The sequence below is a fragment of the Aythya ferina genome (genome assembly GCF_964211825.1).
Source record: "Aythya ferina genome assembly, chromosome: 1".
In the NCBI taxonomy this organism is placed as follows: domain Eukaryota; kingdom Metazoa; phylum Chordata; class Aves; order Anseriformes; family Anatidae; genus Aythya; species Aythya ferina.
The window spans coordinates 23,962,356-23,986,495 of NC_140296.1; the positions used below are offsets into that span (position 1 = coordinate 23,962,356).

Below are 24,140 nucleotides of genomic sequence, written 5' to 3' on the forward strand. Positions count from 1 at the left end.
AGTACTGCTGGGGTCTTTCATTGCAGTGAAGTGAACTGATCGTGGGGCAGGACTGAGATGAGCCAAACTCCTTTCTGTTGAAGAACTGAAGAATTACTCTTCAATATCCCTTTGTATTACGCATAGCTGAACTCTGGAAGTCACTGCTAGAGGATGCTGCGGCTGCCAGAAGTGGGAAGAGTTCAAAAGCAGATCAGGTAAATTCCTGAAAGAAAACACCATCGGGGGCCACATGTACAAAACCCTGTCTGGTGGCTCAGGAGCCACACGGAAACGACAACGCACACACTATAACCCCGTGCTTACCCTGGCCTTACAGATCTCCCAAAATAGCTCTGACCGCCCACTAACCAGTTCGTAAATGCATCAAAATTACCACTGCTGTGGTCTGTGGCTGCAGCCAGAGGAGTAGCCAGGCTTCCTCGGCCACCACCTCTCCGTGCCCTCTTGCCACATCTGCCCGAGCCGTGCAGTCGGGGCCTGCTGACCATGGAGGAGGTCTCGGGGGACGTGGCCCTCCTGTTGCCTCTGCTCTCTTGGGGGGCTGGAGGGCACCAGGAGCCCCTGGCCGGTGGGTCGGGTCATGTAATTGCTTGGTTGTTTTGTCCAGTGTCTGGCTGCTAATTTCAGCTCTATGGTCTCATTCCTGTTCACTTTTAAACATAGCATTTTTTCTCAGTCAAAGCACGCCAGTGTATGAATATAGGCTCCGCTGGCCTTAGCTGAACTATTTATGTGCCTACTTTATGTCTGGATCTAGCCAAGAATAGCCAGCATCCTGTGGTATGAAGTCCCTAAAGATGGTGTTTCTCAACAGTAAATTAAAAAAAAAAAAAAAAAAGAGCTGGATAATAAAGAGAGTTCAAAATAGAGGTCAGAAGAGAGGAAGACATTTCAGGTGATAGGCCTTCTTTTCCAAAGCTTTTAAAGAGCATTATCAGGGGAAAGAGCTAGCAGTTTCCATACCCTTCGTGCAACTCCATCTGTTAAATCTATAGACAAGTTCCTAAACCTAAACCCACAGGAACTGTGTAAATGTACTTAAGTAGTGGTGGGCTAATACACATCCTAATCTCCCCGTCTCACTAACAAAGTGTTTGGATAACACAGTGATAAGGTAAGAAAGTGTTTAGATAAACTTAGTCTCTTATGCTATCCAAATACGTTGTAAATCCCTACCCAGACCTGCTGCTGGTGTCACTGAACCACGGGCAAACATTCCTGCCCCAGCTGAAGGCTCGTGCCCGCGCAGGCTTCGTGTGAGGCCTCTTCCCTATTTATTTTCTTTTCAACAGGAGTCCAGGACCACGGCAGTGAAAAAAGAGAACAGCTTCAGGTTTTGATTTGGTTTTGAGCGAGGATTTTTTTTTTCATCTGTCTGTGCTAGAGGGAGAATGCTAAAGTTAGATTTTGACAAAAAAAGCAACAAGCAAACAAGAAAAACACAAAACCAGAACACAGAACAGCACCTGGCAACCCTATTTTAAACTTATGGGATTGGTGCATGGGAGCATGAAGGTGATTTTGTCCAGAAAATCTCCAGGCTCTTTGAAACCATTAATATCCATGCTTCGCTCTTGGGTCCAATGAGGCAGGCTGATCAGGCAATGACCTGCTGTAAGACTCTGGGGAAGTCCTATAACCTGTCTCCATACCAATTTCCTAACTGATAACAGTAATCTTTGCCTTGCTTTGATATCTATATGTAACAAAAACAAATAATAATAATAATATAAAAAACATATGTATAGGTTTGTAGGCACTTTTATCTTCCTTATAAGCAACATTAGTTCCCTGGAGGCAGGTGGAATTCTAGTGGCACTAGAATCAGCTAAGGAGAAAGTAAATACCCTTGAAAATGGCCCTATACCTGTAGTGTGTTCCTTCCGACGAGATGCTTATTGCCTAAACTTGCAGCATGACAAAGATTTCCCAATATATTATTAAACGCATGCTATTGGGTATTATGAACGCTGCGTAACACAGAGGATGTGTTTGCACAGGCGGCTCTACAAAGCAAATGCACCAAGCACAATGCCGGGTCTTGGCTCTGCTGCTGGACAGCAGCCAGGCACACACGGAGGTGCTCTGCAGAAGCCACTGTTTCTTCCTCCACCTCTCCCATCTCCCTAATGAACCAAGCTGACTTCAGCCTCGTGGCTGCCACCATCCCTGGCCAGACGCGTGGCAGTCCCGTGCTGCTGCTCCAAAGGTGAGTGAGGGCACTGAATCCAGCACAGAGCTGAAGTCCATCCATGTGCCATGTGCCCCAAAGACCAGGGTGTGCATGATGTTTTCCTCCTTGCCCCTGATTACTCCTTTGAGTATCCCAGCACCAAAGGAAAGGTCCTGCACAGAACGGAATATGGACGAGCAGTGAATTTGGTCACTACTCCCCAACATGACACTGAAGCTGGCTGCAGAATTTTTGCCATCCTGGTGCCTAAATGGCATCATCACAAATACAGGAGCTAGGGAAAATAGGGGACATGCATGTATCGCTTATCCCTCCCCCAGAGCTAGAAATTAGTGTAATCTATATCAATTGCTCTGAAGAGTATATTAGTTTCCCTGTATGTCTGAAACAGAATTCATGCTCCCCTTGGCTTTCAATCCCAAGTAATAATTATTTTTTAATATCAGGAGTTTTAGGAGTATCATAAAGTTATAAGTATTTTTCTGCTAAGAAAGAAAAAATAAGCCCTGGCAGACTTTCCACCATAAATCAGCAGTGGAACGGTTTAAAACGTAAACAGATATTCATGAATTGGGCAAGTCAACTCATCAGGATTTTCTGCCTGCCTGCAGCCAACTGTGCTGTGCACAACTCAAACTTTCCATTTCTTTAACCTGTATTTATTTATTTATTTTTTCTCCTCACTCACAGTTTGCAATGCACTGTATGGACACCGTAGAGCTCATTTATCTAACTGGATAAAGTCATCCTGGCCAACAAGCTGCAGGTGTTTTTTTTTTTTTTACAGAGTGGAAGCCTGCCAAACAGCTGGAGCCATGCAGAGGAGAGGGCTTCACAAGGCTCCCCTGCCAGCCACCACGCTGCTTCTCCTGAGAAAGAGCACGTAGCCTGCTCCTCTCCTTCCCCACAGCCTGGCTCTGGAAAATGCTTTCAGTGAGTAGGAAGGACCGGGGAGAGCCCAGAGCCCGACGTGCTGCAGCAATGCAAATTGCATGAATTGCTCTCCCCCCGCAGCGTCCCGTGTCAGCTGTACTGCCCTGCAGCACATTTTCTTTTTCCACCTCTCCCCTCTCTAACCCTGCACCTACCTGCACATCCTTCCCCCCTCCTCCAGCAGCCACTTACCAAGACTTCTTCTCCTCTGTTGATTCCCCCTCTGTTCAAAATACGTAGACCAAGAGAGCTGGTTGATAAGCTCCATCCCAGCAGCAAATTTCTCTTTTACTATCTCAATTCCAGTGTGATGAAAATATTGCCGTCTACCCACTGTTTGTCCTGGCACCCTCTCAAGTCCCTCTCTACCAGGCTTCCTCCCCGACCCACTTTCTGAATATACAGCTCTCTTTCAAATCAAACCCGCAGTGTTCCTCATTTGTTGTTGTCTACTTAAGGTGTTGCTCCATGTTTATGGAATGTAGTTTTACTGGAAAAATTCCTTGGCCAAAACCTTCAAAAGGAACTACTCATCTTGGGTCGATTTTCCATGACACTCGCAAAGCTCTGACTTTCAAGGCGTCAGAGCATAAGACCTCTTTGAAGTACCTCAAATTGGGCAACTAAAAATTGCAGAACTGAAGTTGCACCTGACCTCTGAAAAAGGTTGGTCCTGTTGACATTTGCTGATTATTTATTTATTTTCTCTCTTGCCAGGTAAATGCTACAAAGACGTGAAATTAAGCTAAAAGTGGAACCCGAAGGACCATTCTGCTGCGGAGGTCTTTTACACCAAACCAGAAACCACCGATCACCCTCTAGTTGTTCAGGACTTGTGCTGGTGTAGAAGAGAACTGGTCTTCATGTTCTTTCTATGTACGGTACACTCAGATTGCAAAAGAATGAACCAGCGATTCAGGTACTTTGGTCTTTATTTTCCCCCTCTTACGTCCCGTGGAACTTATGACAAATAACACACTCACTGTTTCATAATACGCTACCAAAGATAATAGGTTGTACCATAAATTAAAACCAAAGAGCGTTCTGAACGTTTTGCTTCCAAACCACTAATAAACCCGTACTGCTTTTAAAATAAACTTTGCTCCTCCTTTGCTCAGACCAGTGAAAGTCCACGTGACAGGGAGGCACCTGTGAATGACTTGAAAATAACTTTTTTAAAATAGTAATTGTGATGCGAAGGATTACACGTTTCCAAGAGATTACAAACGGGAAACAGACTCGGTGTCTCACCAGCTTAGGTGTAGCTCAGCTAGGAAGTGCACAGTCACGTTGTAAACCTCCCTCTTACTTTGTTTCTAATTGGCAGCCTCGTTAACAACAGCAGCAAAGAACTATTCACTGCACCCTGCAAGCTAGGAGCTCATACCATAAACTTGCCACGGCCTTCTACTCTTTCATAAGTCTCTACTAGCACCTACTGTGAAGAACAGGGCACCTACCTCAGGCTGACAGACCATACCAAGTGCAACAAATATTCACACATCGGATAACTAAACAATAGTTTGGAAAGTAAGCTCCAAAATGCACTTTAAAACATGCAGTAAGAAATCTAAAAATCCATATGGCTGTTGCTCTTGTTGCTTAGATGAACCAGTCAGGAGTAAAAATAAAATTATGCAGCTCTCGTTACTAACTTTAAGGGCCACTGAAGTCCCAGGCGCCTCGTCAGCTCGTTCTGCTGCCTCGCTTACTCGAGCAGGTATCTCCAAACGAAGCCAGAGATGCTGCATGCAACAATCCCTAAAATCATACTCCTGCGATGCTAGTGTCTCACCAATTTCCATATCAAATGCCCTCAGGTGGCAGGTGAACAGAGGGCTTTTCAGTGCTATGGAGGCGTCTTCGGTGCTGTCACTTGGCTGGGATTGTGGAGGGAAACAAGCACCCCCGGAGGGCAATTCACCCCATTTGCCTGCAACAACCACTTCAGGATGACAGGACTTGCTCTGGGAGGTCCTCATTTCTGTCTTGACTGCAAAGGACCCAGTGCAACCAGCTCAGTGCCTTCAGAAGGCATCCCCACTGTGCTTGCTGCCTTCAGCCAGGGCAGGTGACTCTCACCCTCTGTGATATTTATTACATGAATCACGCTGTGTGGATTGAGCACAATGCAATGCCTCTACTCCGGGGACAAAATGAAACCGAAGTGGGAAAGGAAGCATGGCTGCTGCCTTCCCCTTTGGGGAGCCAGCCTTGATCCGGAGATCTGGCTAGGAAACCGCGCTGCACCAGGGCTGGCAAGTACCTCAGTGCCTGTGCCACACTTCTCAGAAAAGCCCGTGAGATGCTGGTGTGGGCTGCAGTCACACCGCCACTGGCACGCCAAGTCTCAGGAAGCTGTTTGCATAGACAAAGGCTCAAAACTGCTACATGCCGAGGAATCCAGGAAAAAATTATGTTGACTTTATAAAAACCACCATATTCCACAGCTTCCTCCTAATTATTTCCTACTTATTGGCTTACTGCTGACTGTTTTTTCCCCCCAAAACACTGTGGACATATATATTTTACTCAGGCATCTACTGGCAAAAATAATTGAGAGACGAGACGTCCGGTGTAAAACAATGCCCTCCATTAGAGAAACAAGCCATTAAATAAGAGCATCCACAAATAGAAAGGGCTGTAAAAACAAATAGGGGAAAGCATCTGGTTTGCAACATCTTTGCACTATTTGCAGTAGCTAAATCTGGACCCAATTAATGACCTGTTTATTTTCCAAAATTTCAATAAAATGCCTTGGCAAAAACTTAATCTGTCTCTGGAGAAAGTCTTGTTTCCTTCCATGTGTTGCTTGATCTGTCACAGCAATAAACTGGCTTCCCGGTTTCAGGATCCCTAGCATTTGCACCAACTGATCCTCCCCATAAAGAGGAGATAATCGTTGCAGCCCTCTAAAAGCCACGAGCCTTAAGAGAAAGCAACAAGAAGGGGTGAAGGAGCGAGTGCTCTGTGCTGTAGCCTCTGCCGTGACCTAGAATCCAGAGATTTACAGCAGCTCTGTGGATCCTGGTGTTCCCACCTACAATTCATCCCAGCTGTTTTATAATCCCTATGAAACTGCTTCTTTAGAAGGCTGCCATGCCACAATTAATCTATCTGCCTTGGCCTGATAAACACTTGTCCTGATGTCCTTGTTGTTTAGGATGCCTTCAAAAGAAGCAGCTCTGGCAGTTCCGTAATTACGTATTTTATGGTTTTGTATAAAACAAAGCAGATGCTGCAGAGTCAATTTTATCTGGTGGTGTCTTTTCTAACCTAGATTCTGGAATTTATTTGATCTCCATTTGAATCAGATTAGCTACAGTAGCCTCTGCTTTACGATACATCAGAAATATGGATGTTCTGGTACTTTCCAGTTTCTGATGAATGCATCCTACCACACCGAATTCATACATACCGTTTTTAAAAAGAATATGCTGTTGGTTTAGAGGTTAAGTGTAACAAAACGGATGAGTCCAGATAAGTGAACACTTAGCTCTGTTTAACCTTACATAGTAGGTAACTGCTCTGCTGAATTAAGGCCATAATCAAATTATCAGAATCAAACTCATTCTGAAATAAAAGCATTTGGAATTTTTAGGGACATATAGAGGGAGCAAATGTAATTACCAAAATACATATTTGTCATGCTGATGTAAAACTCTGTGCTTCTGGCTTTCTAGGAACTAATGTTTCTTAATTTTCATCAAGTGACGGAGTGAGTCAAGTCAGGATGACGGAAGCCATCCTTACAACAGCCTCCAGAGTGTTCCTGCTGGGTTTGGAGAGCTTGCTGTATATTTTTGTTAGTGTAACTGGCAAAAAAAAAATAAAAATATATAAAAGGTTCAACTTTTTAACTGATAAGAAAGCTGTAAGAGTTCTTCCCAGGAAAGATGTTGGGCAAAACCCCAACCACCTCACCACGTGGCAGGTCCAGAGGTTCAGGCTACATACGTCCACGTCCAATTATGTATGTTAATGAAGATTACTGACATTTTGAAAGCTGGCTGTGTCTGTTTGGCTATGCAATTTCCCAGTCTGTTCAAAGAGAGCTGATGGGCTCAAGGCTATTATGAGGCTTTGAAAATCTCAATTGAGAAAAGTAATAGAAGATATGGTAAAGGTGAATGAAGTAATAAATAACGTAGAAAAGAAGAAGCAGCTGTCATTTTTACCTTCCTACGATGTGAGAAATACAGCCGTGTTTGGTAAGATTTTAAAACTACAAATTAAAGTTTAAAAATTGAAGAGGAATAATGCATGCCAGGCACTGGTCCTACTCAAAGAGACGTGATCTGAGTGGGTAGCAACACCACTGCACAGAAATACTCCTCCCTTCAGTTTTCTTGTAACTTCCACCTCCTTTAGTACTTGCCCATGATGTATCATTTTCTTCTATTTCTGCTGCTTTACTGAGGCAGCTATTCTGAAGATGTGCATTTACTCTATTTCAGTGAAAACACAAATGGACAAATATTCTACAAATTGAAAATACTTTTGTTTCACCAAAAAAGTGGTGCCAACCTTTGCTGAAAATCCTAACGTCATTACATCTACAAAAATACAATCCTTCTAATACTTTCATTTACCATCGAGGCATAACTACCGTCCACTAAAAGCACTCCTTCCTAAATTTCATGAGGATACCACATAGGTATTCAATCCACAGTATTCTAAAGTCACTTGTCGCTCTTTTGTTTTGCACTTTGAGACAGAGAGCCCCATATTTGTTTCTGAAGTAGCATTTGCAAGTTGGGATTGCTGCAAAATATTTGCTAGAAAAGAGCGTGAATAGTTCACAGACTTGTCAGAATCCATCTGTCTGAGTCTATTAAGGGGTGCATTCCCAGCTGTGGTCTCTCCAATGTCATAAATAAAAAGTTCTTTCTTACTACAAATCCAGTGGCTGAAATCTCCCTGTAAAATTGATTTATTTAGATAAAATCTGTCCTTATGTTAAAGAGACCACTTAAAATGAGTAAAACCATGAGATGCCAGTCTCATATTCTTTCAACAGTAAAATGACACATAAAGGACTCACAGTCTCAAGTAATTTACTACAGCATTATTCGGGATATGCTATTACATAGCATGTCATTCAGAGCAGGATGGGTGGGGGCGGTGCAGGGAGAAGGAGGTGTCTTTACCAGAGGAATGAGGCTTACATTGAAAATAACCTAAAAACAGTGTGTTGGGATAGATGTTCAGGTCCCACTTCTCCAAACCTTAAATATGTATGTGAAACACTTTTGGGAACTCCAAGCTATGAACCAACTGCAGGTGAATCCCAAATCTTAAGGATCTCTTCTTCTCCAGCCCTAAATATAATTCTTCAGCATTCTGACGGAGAGGTATCACCTGCTACAATACTGTTCTGACCTCTCTTTCAGCACTCCCTCAAGCTATCCCCTTCTTGGAGCTAGCAGTTACCCTGAATTTCTTCTCAGACTGCCGTGAAAAAAGCCCAAACAAAGACATTTTAAGCTGCTGTTAGCTCAGATTCCAACATATACAAGGTATGTTTGAACTATGTTCCTGTGCTGAAGGTATTTTCCCTTCAAATTCTTTCTGTAACAAAACCAATACTCCAGCTTTTGTTTCCTTTAAAATGCTACTGTACTAAATGACCTGTGAAGGGGCAGTGCCTTCTGTCTCATCACAGCCTGGGACATGAGTCCCTCCAGCCCCAAAACCAGCCTTCCCAGGGGCAACCAATGCCATTCATTCAGCTCTACCAACAGAGGACACTGATTACCCCTGCATTAGCTCAGATCTTCAACAAGGAAAATTAGCCAAGTGTTGATGGAATTCAGAAAGCTGTTTCTCAATCAGTGAATTTATCTTCAGGGCCAAATTATTTAAGTATTTACAGGATTGCCACTAAGGCAGGTGACACACTGTACACAGTTCAGCAGCCTTCTAAGTGAGTAGGATTCACAAACCTCTTTTTATTTTTGTGCACGTTCATCAAAGCTTACTTTCACAGGTAAATCTTAGGATGCCTCTAAGTCATGTCCTCCTCCTGCAGTCAGGTAGGTCCCAACCAGCAGCACTTTCACCCCTGAAAAGCACCTTGTTTTGATCCTTAACACCCTAAGGTGCAGACAACCAAAATGTCAGAAGTTCAGGAGCATCCTGCCCTTCAAAAATGTTTTTCCCTGCACCAGTTTAGCATGTTTTCTGATTTAATGTGATCCTATAAGTACTCACTGAAATATATTAAAGCAATTAGAGAGCTTGAATTCTACCTTTCAAGTCACAGCATGAGCATTAATGCTAGAGAAATACTTGCAGTTTAAGCAGGAATTTTAAACGGTACTCGCTTTGAAATAGGTTAGGAATCAAATTGTCGCAGCTTAAAAAAAAATAAAATTAAGTTTCAGTGCTTCCCCTTTCACTGTATTACAGCATGCTGCTGGAGCTGTAAAATGATCTCTGAACACAACTCTTCTATGGTACTCACTGTTCAACATCAGCAGGGGAGAGTCGGTATCTTGATTAAATTGTATGATGAACTACAATTCTCTCTGATAAGTTTGTACAGCAGAGCATGTTTTAGGTTTGGTTGATGCTCTAGCTGAAAGCATCTTGAATTTATTTATTTATTTATTTATTTTAACTCCGATGAGTTTGGGGCTGCTCTGACATTGCTAAATACATTAGATCTGTAAGTAATCTCAGGACCCCAGGCCAAAGGATGTGGAGTTGCTTTGTCCACACTGCTCCAGATGAACACCCTGCAGGTAAGAGGGGCTGCATCCACATTTTTAGTCCTTAAGTGTTTATCCTGCAATCCTAACATCCTTTTTGGCATGTTTTCCTTCCCTCAAGTGCCCAAAACAATGCAAGAGCTGTGTCAGTCCCCAAGTCGTGGGGTTTTGTAGCATCAAATTGAGGGCATGTGCTGCATCCCTCTGCATGTAGCACTGGGGCACGTGGAGGTGATTTACTCAAGTGAGCTGAGTATGACTTGCATAAATCTTGGTGTAATTAAACGTGATTAAGTCCTGCTGCAGAAGAACAGAAAGTAAACCTCCAGGATGGCACACTGTACTTGAGACATTCAGTAAGCCTGGAACATTGCCTTGTCTTAATAAAACCAGTTATTGTGCCTAAGTGTTCTTCCAGGCATATTGCACACCCATACTGCTTGAACTTACTGTATGTAAATTACTGCCCTCTGCTGGAACAACTGGCAGAGTATTTAACAATAATTTACATTATTACCTACATTAAGTCAATTATTTTTTGGAGTTTGTTTTTTTCTTTGAACCAATTACACTTAATTGCAAACATTCTTGATCCCTTTTTGTACCAAGCGCAGTTACTTACTGTGCTCATTTCTGTATCTATCTAATCTTTGCTTATTTGCAGTATGTGCTGCACCAGGATGGTGTGATTGTCAAAATATTTTCATTTTCGAGCTGTAAACAGGACATGCCGAGGAGCCAATGAAATGCGGTGCTCGTGTGGATGCTCGATGCCAGTCAAGAGGCCTCTTACACTGCCTTACTTTTAAGTCTGTAATAATCAAAAGAAACCATCAGCCAAATTGAAAGTAATTGAAAATAATATTCCCCAAACTCATTTTTTAAGACCTATAAGACAGGTACCACCTCTCTAAAATCACAAGGCTGGCTTAAAACTGTGACATTCTACAGAATACATCAGGATGTTTTGTTTGTTTTCTTTTTTTTTTTTTGAAGTTCAGAATTTCAAGCTTTTCCTTTCAAACTTGATATTTAAATGAACTTCGCATTTATTGAAAGTAAAATATACTTTCACTTGAAAGTTGGGTTTCTCAATGAGTTGTGACTCAAGCTGATAACGTTCTAAAGAAATCACGACACGTAACATTGCAGGAACTGGCCATGCTATGACAGGAAAAAGAAAAACGAAAATAGGAAGAGCAAGACAGCACATTTGTCTCACAAGATAAATGAGAGATACCAAATGTGGAAAGACAAATGTACGTCAACCCACTGCTCTGCAACACGGCCATTCTGGTACTGTCAGCAACGATTACAGAAATTGAACCATGAAGTCATCCAAATTCTCAGAACCCTTGCGAGCGACTACTTTTAAAAACATTAAAATAAGGAATACTTGTTTCAGGTTTTTTTCACTCAAACAGAAAGCAATGATACCACACTCACTGCAGAAGTGACTCTTCGCTGGTTTCTGAAACTGAAGATCCCATCGTGCTGGGGATGTGACTGGAAGGCAACAGGATGAGAGTCCAGCCTGCTGGGCCATCCCGAGTCCGGGAACTTCTCATGTTCAGGAGCCTGCTGGCCAGCCATCCAGGAGGCTGTATTGATGTGAATTAATATGGTACTCACTTAGCAGCTCACAGTTTGTTGTGGATATAAATGGTCCGTATGAATGGTCTAGCATAGTTAGTATTGTAAATAAAGTCACTTGAGTGGGGAGATGACACGTGGCCTTTAGAGTTACAGTCATACAGATAAATAGAGCACAGCTTGTAGGAAATACCTGAAAAGATGTGTAACTTAGTACGCCATGACTGGTATTAAGTGGATGCTTAAGGAGCCACACAAAGTCAGTAACAAAAATAAACAAACATAAATAAGTTGTAGTGGAAACAGGACTGACCTCGTAAATTTCTAGAAAAATATATGTTAAAGATTAATGTATGATTTTAAGACCAGTGAACACCCAAGCTCCAGACTAAGTGAGATTTATCAAGAATTTTTCCTCTTTAGCTAAGCCACAACTGACTGATCCAAATGGTGGCCATCCCTCTTGTCAGCCCTGCTTTGCCATTTTATCTGCAGAGCTTTGGGCTTCATGTTAGGAAATTAAGCAATCAAATTTGGATTTGCATTTCCCTTAGGAACATAATCTGTGGTATAGCTCTGATAGAAGCAGGACTCGTTCACACACAGAAGTTGTGTATTAGATGTAAAAGCAGAAGATTAGTTTTCTTGTTGCTCTCGGATGCTCTGCAGCTCCTCCAGAGTCGCTCCAGGTCTCACGTGGTGAACGGCAGCGAAGCCAAAGAAGCAGGGATAAAAAAAAATCACATCTCCCTCTGAATTTTGAGGCTGTGGGGAGCACAACCTCCCGCTGATAGAGAAACACTCAGCACGCCAGGCCTATTGGTATTTTTGTAATTGTATTTCTGGAATTAACTCCTGGCTCCCGCGGGTCATGGGAAGGCGGCGGCAGGGCTCACAATGGGGGCATTCTGCCCCCGCCCGCAGCCCCGGCCCTGCTCCTCGGGGAGGACAGGGGAATTACAGAGCACGGCCACTGCCTGCACGCACAGAGAGGCATCTACGTGTTTCACAGAAATTCACCTAGAAAGCCCTCCCAGCGTTAATACTGCGTGGATACAGCGATTAATGTAATTTCCGAGATTAACGACTACTTGTTTGGCTATCGCTTTGTCTGCGGGACTGATACAACCACAGAAAATTTCCTGGCACGCCAAACCAAAAGAATCGCTCCTAAGTCATTTTTTTTTTCTTCCCCGAAGCACTCGGTCCCAAATAAAGAACAGCTTTCATTGCTTTTCTCCTTGACAAAGGACGGTCTTTTCCCATTGATGGGGTAGGGCTGGGGGCAGCTTACACTTCCACGTCTTATCAACATACGCGAGAATCGGCATCTTGTGCTCTCCGGTGCACGGGTAGGGAACGACTCTGCTTGGCTTTCTGAAAACACGGCCATCGCTTTAAAAAGGAACATAAAAGCGTGCACACCCAACTGACCCCAACAAACACCAGGTTTTTCACATGCTTCAGAAATGTGGCAGGTTTTGGCTCCACACTGGCATAACAAAATCTGTGCTACAATTCATTTAGTTCTGCTTCTGACCACCATTTTTTTTTTCCTCTTCCCCCATCCCCACGGCTCTGCTCGTGCCAGGGAGCACAGACTCCCAAAATCACAAACTCACACCTGACTGTTTGCGCCCAATAAAAACCCAATCACCCACAAACCAAACACAGATCACTCTTCGGAGGAGAGGGGGAATCGCCTTGATGTCTCTGCTAAATTCTGGATGTGGTAATTATTTTCTGCCTCATGATGCCTTCCAATGATTTCAGCTGGACAAGTTATCCTCCATTTCCTATCCTGCTTCAGCTAACGTTCAGTATCATCTCTGACATAAATGCATTTCAGTCACATTTGAAGAGATACCTGTAGCTGCAGATCAGCGTGTAAGATCTTCCTGACTGATTAAGGATGCCCACAGTGTAGGTTTTCTAAACCGTTCCATTTAAAGGCCTTAATTTTGGCTTCATTAGGATAAAATTCTCTTTAAGTCATGTTCCTGCTTCGTGCTCCCATTACAATTTTTGATGCTGCAGGTCATCCACTTCCAAGATAATTTCAGGCCAAGCTCCGTTGACCCACCATATATTTTCCTCTTACTTGATTAACCAGTGCTTCACCCACCACAGCAAAGGCTCAAGGAGTCATTTTGGTACCCGTCTGAAAAATCTGCCCAAACTTGGCCAATTTATCAAACTTTGAAATGCCATTTTGAGCAAACCATTGAAGACCCGTGGAAAACTTTCCCCAAATTCCATTTGCATGGGGAATGGCCGGGCCCCAAACTGAGTGCGGTCCAAGATCTTTGGACCTTTGATCTTTTTTGATCTTTGCCCAAGATCACACCAGGCAGTGTCTTCACATAAACTTCCCTGTCTGATGATGGACAATGATCCAGCCCTTCATCACAGTCCTGTAGTAGCTAATTACGCCAATTGCTGCAGGACTCCTGCTCTGTTTATTGGAAGGCAGGCAGGGAAGGGTGGGAGACAACAAGCAGGAAAAAATGGTGTTTCTAAGACTACGCCAAGTAAATGGTGCCCCTGAGTGTCTGCCCACGTCTGTCTCATTTGCAGCAAGTCACTTCATACAAAATTTGTCCAGACAGGCAGGAAATGTGACTTATGCCATGAGTTTAGCACAATTAGATCCTGGAAACTTGATTTGCATGATTATTGTGCAATAGGAGTCACTGGGAGCCATTGAGTATTAAAGTATTTGTAACAGGAAAAAAAATACTAAAAACTCAAGTTCTAATACTCAGGTTTTGATACTGGTGAGTTTAGTCTCATCTTGTCTCTGGCTCCTCTCTGTAAAATGGGAACATAGCCTTACAACTTCTAGGAATACAGCTAAAACGTTAATGGCATGAAGTATGCAAGATTCAGCAAGGAAATTAAATTTGAAGCAGGCTTTAGGTTGACAGTCTCCGCAATGGGGACTGTTACCCTGTATACTGAATGAGGGAGAAAGTTCTGTGAAAAAAAGGGATGTGATCATGCCATTAAATACAGTCCTCCTCTGTAAGGAGGCTGGACAGCAAGGCAGCAACAGGCAACCTTACCTCTGGCATCACCTGACTGTGAAGTCCTGAGCTTCAAACCTTATATTTGTTCCGATATAAACCCTATATTTGTTCCGATTTTTCAGCGTATATCAACAGAAAGAGTACTTTTCCACATACCATCCACATACAATGGATGTAATAACTGGGCTTGTTGTGTTTTATTGTAACAGGTGACTGAGATTTCAGTAGTGATCTCAGGAACACCTTGGGGTCATTATTGTTAAAGGGTTTGTTAAACGTGTAAGTCGAGTTCCAAATTCCCATAATAGCATAGTGGTCCAGAATTACCCTAACACTAAAATATGGTATTTAATGTGAGTTTTCAGACCAATAGGGCCCCACTCCAACAAGAGAGTTACATCCTGGTTCATTTCCCAATCAATAGGCAGAAACTATGTGTTTCATCATAGCTAAGCTGCTCCGTTCTGCTAGCAACAAAAAAGCCACAAAAACCTATTTCATGGCAGATTTCTTTAAAATTATAGTAAACTGTGAATTAGTGCATTAGACAATTTTTATCAGCTTAATTCATGTTCCCAATCTTGAACTGACGTAAAAACGAGCGTATTAGGGATGGAATGAGTTTGAGAATCCTAACTAAAAACATAAGCATAGCAGGAATATAACCAGCACCTGAACCACCTCTGCAAAAATTATGGCAAGCACAGAAAACCTAAGGCTGGCATCTGCATCAAAGCGGTGGGTACACCCACTGTTTAATAAACAAATCCAGGTCAGTGAATCGGGAAGGGTGACTGGGAGCTGCCCGGAACCACAGCTCCAGCCTGAACATGAGACAGTGTGCGACAGTCCCAAGCCAGGAGCATACCAGGGACCTGACTGCTCACTCCTCGCTGTAAAGGATGAGAGGTTGGAGGAAGGGTAGAAGCACTTTGTAGTGGTCTTTTTACACACCACTTACTTGTTACGGCACCCCAGCCATGCTGTTTGCCCCTCTGAGAGCAGCAGAACCAAGGTTCAGCCCTCTCCTTTTTCCAGCCAAGGCTCAGCTCCTTGCTGCTGCTGCCCAGCTGTGTATTGCACCCCTCAGCACACAGATCCTGCAGAGGATCCTCCCAAGGAACACTGGAGGAAGCCCTGAGCAGCCTGCCCTGCACCCAGTGCTGATCCCACCGGGAGGACTGGAGACTTCCCAGCTCTGCTACAACCTCCGAGATAGGATTTTTGTGAAAGAAGCAGTAGCTGTCCCGTACATGCTTTCTTTGTGGGTATACATTGGGCAACTGGCACAACTTTAACAAATAAATAGAACAGTAAAGTAGACCAAGAGAGTAATTATGTAAGTGCTGGCAAAGCTGTTATCACAACAGTGACTTAATTGCAAGCCTTTATTTGTCTTGATGGTTGGTAGAGGACAGCACACTGAGATGGTTAAAACTTTTTTGTTTTGGTGGTTATCCTTAAAAACCAGCCACTGGTTACACTGCTGCCCTGACTGTCAGGGCTGGACCACAGATGTCAACTTCGGGAAAAAAAGAGAGAACTTGTACAACTTCCTACCTGTGCTGGACTGGATCTATTGCAATGGAGAAGGAGCTGCTCTGGCAACCAGCAAGCCAGACAACACACGTAGATGTGTTTAGATTTAAATTCCCCTCCCGTCCCATTAATGGAAGTTGGAAGAAGAGGCATACCAATATGTGTTGCAGCTACAGGAGCCAGCGTGACAAATAAATATAGAAAGGACAAAAATCCCTGAGACACAAAAGCATCCGAATTACAGAACATACTTGGAATCAACAGATGTTATTTGTACACATTTTGTAATGCTGTCACATAATTCATTTAATTAAAGGACACATGTATCATGAACAGCACTTAAATTACGGCAGCCCATAAACCCAGGACGTTAGTATTCTGTCCACCTTAACCAAAACGTCTGACACCGTCAATTTTAATACACAGTGGCTTTAAGAAGTTGGCTACAGCTTTGTGGCAGCCTGCCCAGGTCCTTTGCTCAATCAAGCAATAGTTGTCTTTGACCAAAAAAGAAAAGAAATTAAAAAATAGCCAAACAGTGTCATTGCTGGATGTCTGCTGGCATTTGCTTTTAATATAGGGATAAGCAGATCACACGCAAAGACGGATTAATATTTTGGGTAACCGTAACACCGCAGAATTAATTAGTTTGGTAACTCATTAGTGAAGATACCCACTTCTACTTCATTTTCCTGAAATTGCTACACAATTTACGCCCCTTATGTTAACTGCATGTCCACACGAAGCCCTGTGCTGTAGGCACTCACACCTTGCGCTGTTTCCCCTCGCCTTACACAACACCAGCGTGTCACGGTGCCCTGGGCAAGGTCGCTACGCTCCTAACAGCGCTGGGGGCTGTGGCAGAGGAATCCGCCTTAACAAATTACCCTTCATTATACGCGACTCTGCTCATAAATCTTGATGTATCGCCTCCCAGCACCGCAACTCTCCCTCGCCCTGCTGCGCACCCTCCACATCTTTGCATTTAAGAGGCGTTTTACCCAAATACACCAGCCACACACACACACGACGAGGGGGTGCTGCTGCTGTAGGAGTGCCCTAGGAGTGCCTCGACCTCCCGGAGCACCTGCTCCGTCCCGCTGCTTTCCACCTGGGGACAGGAGCCCGAGCCTCGAGAGCACTCAGGTGCCCTGGAGCCGTGACAGCGCCTGTAACGAAGCACAGCGTTTGTCCCGGGCGATTTTAGGGTTTTTACCCCCTCGAGGAGCCCACCTGAACCTGCCGGTGCCTCAGCAAGCCGACGGCACACGGGGGTGAGCCCGACCCGCGGCGGGGCAGCCGACCCCCTGCATTTCCCTGCCCTAACCCCGAGCACCGAGGCAGGTGCCTCCCCCCTTTCCCCTTTTCCTCGGCTTTTTCGCCGAGCCCCGCGGCGCGGCGGGACCGACCTGCGAGCCGCCGCTCCCTGACATTCCTCCACAGCAAGTCCCAGGCTTTGGCGGTGGAGTCCCGCAGCTGCTCGCTCAGCGACCGCCGGAGCTGCGCCTTGCCCGGCCGGCGCTGGCTGCTCATCCTCGGTGCCTCCTCATGCCGCCCCGGGCGGCCCCGCTCAGCGCCGCCGCCGCCGGCGGCCACATGGGGCCGCGGGGCAGCCCCGCCGCGCCGCAGCCCGCCTCACCGCCGCCCCTTAGCACCTGAGCGCCGCCCGCCCCCATCCCGGGGCAGCCGCTCGACCGCCAGCCTCCCCCTGTGGGGCGGGGAAGGTGCCCCTCCCCCGGGGGTCCGTCCCCCTTTGAGGGACCCCCCCCCGGCCCCATGCCCGCCGGCACGGTCCGTGAGGGGGCGGCCATTGGTGCGAAATGGCCGCCCCCCCCGGGCTCGCCTCAGGCACCGTGTCCCCAAGCACCACCCAGCCTCGGTGGCCCCAGTGTCAAGTTTAGGTGGTCCTGCGCCTAAATTTTAAACCCTGCTTGGGTTGGGGAGTCTTGGGTTGGGGTCTGTGGGGTCCCAGCCGCCCCGTGAGCCTGCACCCAAGCCTGGGCTGGTGCTTGCAGCCCCGGGTGCCCTCCTCCTCTGGTGCCCACCAGCGATGGCCGGGCCTGCTGCTCTTGGGGTGGCAGAGGGAACTCAGCCCCAACAAGGTGACAGAAAACCCGGCTCGCAGTGTGTTATCTTTCTCTCTAGAAGTAGTAATAGCCACTTCACCCCCGACGGTACTTTCAGCAGAATAAAATCGTTTTTCTGAGGTCTCTGTTTATCAGCTTTCCACCAAAGCCACTCTCCTCACAGCGCAGTCTCTCCCATTTCTTTCCCACTTTCCGTTCCACCCAGTTATCTTCTGCCTCCCTCCCCCTGCCTCATTCCTCCCATACCCCCTTCATTATCTCCTCGCTAACAAGCTCCTGCCCTCCTGAAAGGTTTCATAACTAAACTCTGGCAGTCACTTCTTGCACACATTTGCAGACAAAAAGGAATTCCGATTCCTCCATCCCTAGATGAGCCAGAGAGCAACACCAGCGCCCTTACCCCATTTAGGAAACCAAGTTGGGGCCTCTCCTTCCTCTGGGATCTGGGAAATATTGTTGTAATGATTGCCCTTTCCCTATTCTGGCCGCCCATGGAGCGGATGGTTCCCAGCATTACTGGCAGCAGAGAGTCTGATAGCAGGGAAGGACAATAGGGGCTTAATTTCATTCAGTTGCAAACCATTATTTATTACTTACTATTTTTGCAGAGTGTCTGTGATGTGCAATGAAGAGGCTGATGTTCCTTAAAGTGAGTGCCATGCACTGAAACAGCTGAATACCCTGGTGAAGCAATCATGTTAAACATTACAGATATCCCCATCTTGTTTAAATTAAAATTGTCGCTGTAATGTCAGCAATACCCATACAAACTACAAGCAAACACACAGCTGTGTTCCATATTACCACTCAGTTTTACTGATGTCTTTTGCCTATTCTCTGATGTGATTTTTTTTTTTCATTGTCTCTGTTCTTAAAATGCTTAAGACTCCTCTTAAGCTACTGCACTTTATGTAATATGGTAGTGACGATGTACTTCTACAGAACTTGTAAAGATACTGGATGTCACTCATCCTTCTGCAATTCAACCTGCAGCATCCTACAATTGACTGGACAAACTCTTCTAGGGCCAGATGCCCCCAACATCTGGCAGAAGGACAGCATAATTACGTAAATACCTCCACATCCTATGATCCAGAGCAAACACCTGCTAATGTTAATGGGAGGAGAGAGGATTACGGTTCCTACAATCAGCTTTTTCGCCCTGTAAATCAGCTTTCTGACCTCTGTTTCACTTTATTTAGCTCCCTACCAATACAGCATTAATGGTATGTAACACTCAGTGCTTGTTCACTGCCGTGTGCTCCTGTCTGCTAGGAACCAGGTAGAGACAAGCAACTGATTTCTGATACCTTGCTCAGCTGCCATATAAATATCAGCTGTGACACGGTCTAGATAGGAAATCACATCGTCAGTTTTAAAGGTTTTTGTCCATATTGCTGTGTCATTGCCCACAGATTACAGTCCGTGCCAGACAGCACTGTAACCTCCAAAAGTGGTCCTCTGGCAGCCACACTTGGAGGTGCCCTCTCACCACGTCCAATCTGTCTGGAAAATACATCTTCATTTCTTCAGTTCCTTTCTGTAATGGCCAGAAAGTGGTGATACAGTAATAGATATTCTCTTCCCTTCTATACCGCTTTGAAGACGTTCCTTTATCAAAGATGTTCCTAGACATCTAGTTTTACTGAAAATGGCCAATTAGCAATGAGATACTAGCAACTGCTAATACCGTGTTATCTCACCGCAGGTTACCAAGATAAATGCCAGCGATATGGCTCTATTTCATAATCAGCAGCAGAACAGAACTGGTAAGCCTAGACTGATCTCTGTGGCAGGCACTGACAAAAATCTTACTAATTCCAGGTACTTGCCATTACTGTGGAAAACTAAATCCAGCAGCAAAACCAGATACTGTGCTTTTGTCCCCTGAGAAAACAGTGCTATTGAGTAATGAGAAAATATCTCATGCAACAACTGGCCCATTCCCATTATACGTCTCTAATCACAGTCAGCTGTTCCGAAGTCGAGTTACCAGTGCAGGTATTTTTGATGTATTACACCTAATAGCAGCAGTTACAACAAAAGCTGTGCTACACAACCTGCTAGAAGAAAGGTATGTGTTAGGGATCACTCACAGGTCAAAGATGTTTCACTGCATTTTAGGATGTTAGGAAGCATGACTAAGAGGTAATGTTCTGGACCTCCTCCGCACATTTTCATCGGCTGGGTAAGTTCACAAGTAACCAACTGATCAGAGCTCTTGTCCACAGTTGGGAAGTTTCTGATATCCCAAACAAGATGGATAACCTTTGGGGAGGGTGGGTGTGAGGGGAGAAAACATTTTCCACAAAAAGAGCAGTTTTCCTGCTTCATGCTAGTTATGCCAAGATGGTTCTGTTCAAAATAATTGCAACAAAAACAATGTGTATGATGAAGAGAAAAGGAGAAAGTTCCCAGCTGCCCTAAAAGAAGTTGAACTATGATATTTGCCTCTTCTCATTGATAACAGAATACTGGCAGGAATGACAGTGGTATTTGTCTCTGGAGATCATGCAACCATGTACAATGTTGTGAAAAAATCTAACCTAATTACACCCGTGCTCTGATGCCACTGTGGCACAGAAGTCTGATGTTCTAATTATATATTTAGCAATTTATAGTTCCTCCCAATCACCATGGTAATTAAATGGTAAGTTAATTGATACTACAGAATAATCTGGCCTCTAATTAGCAGTGTGTTTTTAATTTGTTACAGCTTCCATTATGCAGCCTGATCCAGTCCTAATAACGTCACTGCAAAAGCTCCCGTGCATTTGGTAAGAACAGAATCAGGCCTAAGGAAAGCCAGAGATGACAACCTATTGGTTTGCCGTTTGTAAATCACTGAAAGCCTACAAGAAAAGTGTAACTTCTTTCCTTTTTTTTTTTTTTTTTCTTTTTTTTTTTCCTCTAGACCTTAGTTACGGAGAGTCAGCATTTTGTGTTAGTTTAACCACATCAGAAGAGTGGTCTGCTTGTCGAAAAACAAACCCAGGAATGTCTTGCATAGGAAAACACGAAAGGAGCACAACCTTGGTTACTGCATGCTCTTCGATGGACACAACCTCCTCAACTTATATCTCTTATAAAGAAATAACAGAACCAAGGACGAAACCAATTAGTGGTACAGGATCCCTGATGCAATCTGATGCTAATCAGCACAATATCAAACTTTACAATACGTTAAAGTCCTCAAGAACCGACTGTAAATTAATGAAGCTTCTTGAAGTTTATTATACTACAAATGATGTTGTACTTCTGTAGCTTCAAATAGCAGCTCAGACAGCCGGATATACATACATCAAGTAATATTTATAGCCTTGGCAATGATCTTTATCTCTTTGGGGGTCCTACAACTCTGGAATTTGTTTTCTATCACGGGCTAAATGTCCCGAGTCTGATGTTGCAAGTCTGAGTTACTTCTGGAAGGGAAGAAAAGATCTGAGGTTTTCCACTGCTTGTTTTCCTAACAGCAGACTGCAGTGAATTGCACACTGATTCTGTGGTTGAAGTTATGTGAAAAGTACCAAGGACATATGAGTAGGTGTCCTCTTTTACATCTCAGTAAACAAACAAATATTTCAGAGAGAGAAAAACAAGAATCACTGTGAACGAGGACAAAATGTTCCAGCTTGTTCGCTGGCACGCTCTCCTTGCTGGTTATTTCTATATGCAAATGATCATCATTCTAAGGTAGCTTTAATAGGGCTGAGTTGTAAAGCTGCTTCACTCTTGCCCAGCTTATTGAGAGATTGGCACCTATCTGTTCGCCCTTCTCCCTCGCAGCTTCCTGAAGCCCTGGGAAAGGCTCACTCCACATTTTGCCAGCAGCAGAGCGCTGCTGTCTCGCATTAGTTGGGGCCAAATTCTTTCACTTTTGTTCCCAGTGATTAATGCTGAAATAAACAGGACTTCTTGCAGAATTCCATGTGCGAAGGCTCAAAGTATGCTCAGATACAGACTCCAGTAACAAAGTATCTGCTGTTTGACTGCACTCCACCTCCCTTGCTGGAACTAGCATGGAGGAGATGGGGGCAGGGGGGAATTAATTTTTTTTTTTCTGTTCACATGACAAATGGTTGTATATTATTAATAAGAAATTGTAATACCAAAGCACCTAGAACCAGAAATTGGATGGAGTAAATATTCAATCTTTGCGCTTAGGAGATTGTAAACTAAGCATAAGACACCAGTGGAGAGAAGTGTAGGAAGGGAAGAGTACAAGAGAACGATAAAACAATGCTGGCCACTGTTAAAACTGCTGGTGTTAGCACGCCAGAATTCATTTTTGGAGGCACAGACACGAAGCAAGTTAGCAAGAGGGTCTCACAGGAGGTTAATGCGATATCGTTATATATTCAGAGGACTGACTCCCAAGCACGAGGGGCAGCTTCAGAGAAAGCGTGCCAGTGCATATTTGAAAATGTAATGGGCAGACAATGAGAGCTGGCATCCCGTGCAGACAGACTGTGGGAATCGAGCTTTTAATATTGAGCGAATGATAGATAGATAGAGGAAGGGCCTTCAGTCGTCAGCCAAGCAGCCTCCGCTGGATGCAACACAAAGGCAGAGTGAGCTGCAATGAATGGTGATGGCAGAGGGCTGCCAGCGTTTTTGCGTTTGGGATGCACTCAGGTAGAGCAGACAATGTCTATCAAGGCAGAGTAAGTGAGGATAAAGATGAGATGGCAAACAGGAGGTAGAAGTTCTTCCTAGGGCAACCATGAATTTTCACCCCAAAAACTCCTCCAGACAGAAAATTCATTTCTTAAAGAATAAAATTAGAGAAAATTTCAGGGTTCTCTGTTTATTTTCTGGAAAACAACTGCTGTGTCTGTTCTTACCACGGAGCAGGATTTTCACCAGCTGGCCAACCTTACCTAGGACTTTTCTCCATATCTCACATCCTAGCTATAGTTAGCTCCTGGAGATTCTTTCCAAATAATCCCTCTCCTGCTCTTTTTATGCCTCCTTAACTCAGCCGAAGTTGTTGCACAAGAACAGTGAACTCCAGGGGAAGGCCCTTTGTGACAGGTAGGAGGATGCTGTGGTCAGTGAGAGGGGTGAAAAAGGGGATAGGGAGGTATCTGTGGCATGGATGGTCGCTGAATGGGTCACTAAATCAAAAGAGCACCTCTAGTGCCTACCTCTAGTAGAGAACAAAGCTTATACTTAAATTGAAAATTTATCCAAAATGCAGACACAGAAGCCCTTGCCTTTCTCTCAACAGAGAAAACTGGCCAAAATAAACCAAGCACCAATAAACTTTCAATGTCTTTGGTAGGATGCTCTGTGGACATCTTTAAAGTATAGTATGTTGCAGACATGAAAGCCTGGGCTGGGCAAAGCTGGTCACTGGAGAAATTACCATTTCTTCAATGATGAAGCAACTGGGATTGCAGCATATATTTTATGTATGTAGATACAGTATTTTTTTACTGGAGCAGAGCTTGACATTTGAATGTGATTAATGCCCCTGAAGAAGTGAGCGGTTATGTTGAAACAAGAAATGTCTCAGCACCAAATATTGCCCCTGCTCTTCTAATTCTAGCTTCTGGTGTCGCATTTTTTTCCCCACCTTTTCATTGCTTGACAAAAATATATTATTCTAAATTACACCTTTCTTTGCGCTCAAAGTGCTCACTTCCTTAATATTGTATTGGGACCTTGTCTAAACTAAGATTTTTAAATTTTTTTTCAGACTTTCAACTGTTATTATCATCACAGTAGAAATAATTGAAACATGTGCAGAAAAACAGCTTTGCATCAGTCAGTGGCCATTTAGCACACACTGTATCTGGATATTGGTTCAGAGACCTGGGAGCTTGTTTGAGCTTGTTCTTTTTTTTGTTCTTTTTTTTTTTTTTTTTTTTTTTTTTTTTTATATAACTCTCCTGGATTACACAGGAAAACTCGATCAGTTTTGACAACAGGTTCTAATGACAATTCAATGGAGACGTTGCCAAGACCAGTTTACTTTTAAGAAAGGGTAAGGATTTTCTTCAGCTACACAAATGCTCATGTGCACACACACTTTCCCAGATTTCAG

At 44.2% G+C, this 24,140-nt stretch overlaps 1 protein-coding gene across 7 annotated transcripts in view; it reads right to left on the reverse strand.

The window, feature by feature from the left end:
* The window catches only part of STARD13 (StAR related lipid transfer domain containing 13), a 294,723-nt gene that overhangs the window by 129,727 nt on the left and 140,856 nt on the right, over window positions 1–24,140 (reverse strand). Inside the window, exon 1 of one of the 7 annotated variants that reach the window (XM_084506711.1) lies at window positions 17,414–17,608. The exons of the other annotated variants lie outside the window; for them this stretch is intronic. Within the exon in view, the coding sequence (XP_084362837.1) occupies window positions 17,414–17,537 (124 nt within the window). The 5' untranslated portion in view covers window positions 17,538–17,608. Of the gene's footprint in view, window positions 1–17,413; window positions 17,609–24,140 lie in introns of those variants that run through there. 7 annotated transcript variants of the gene reach the window in all.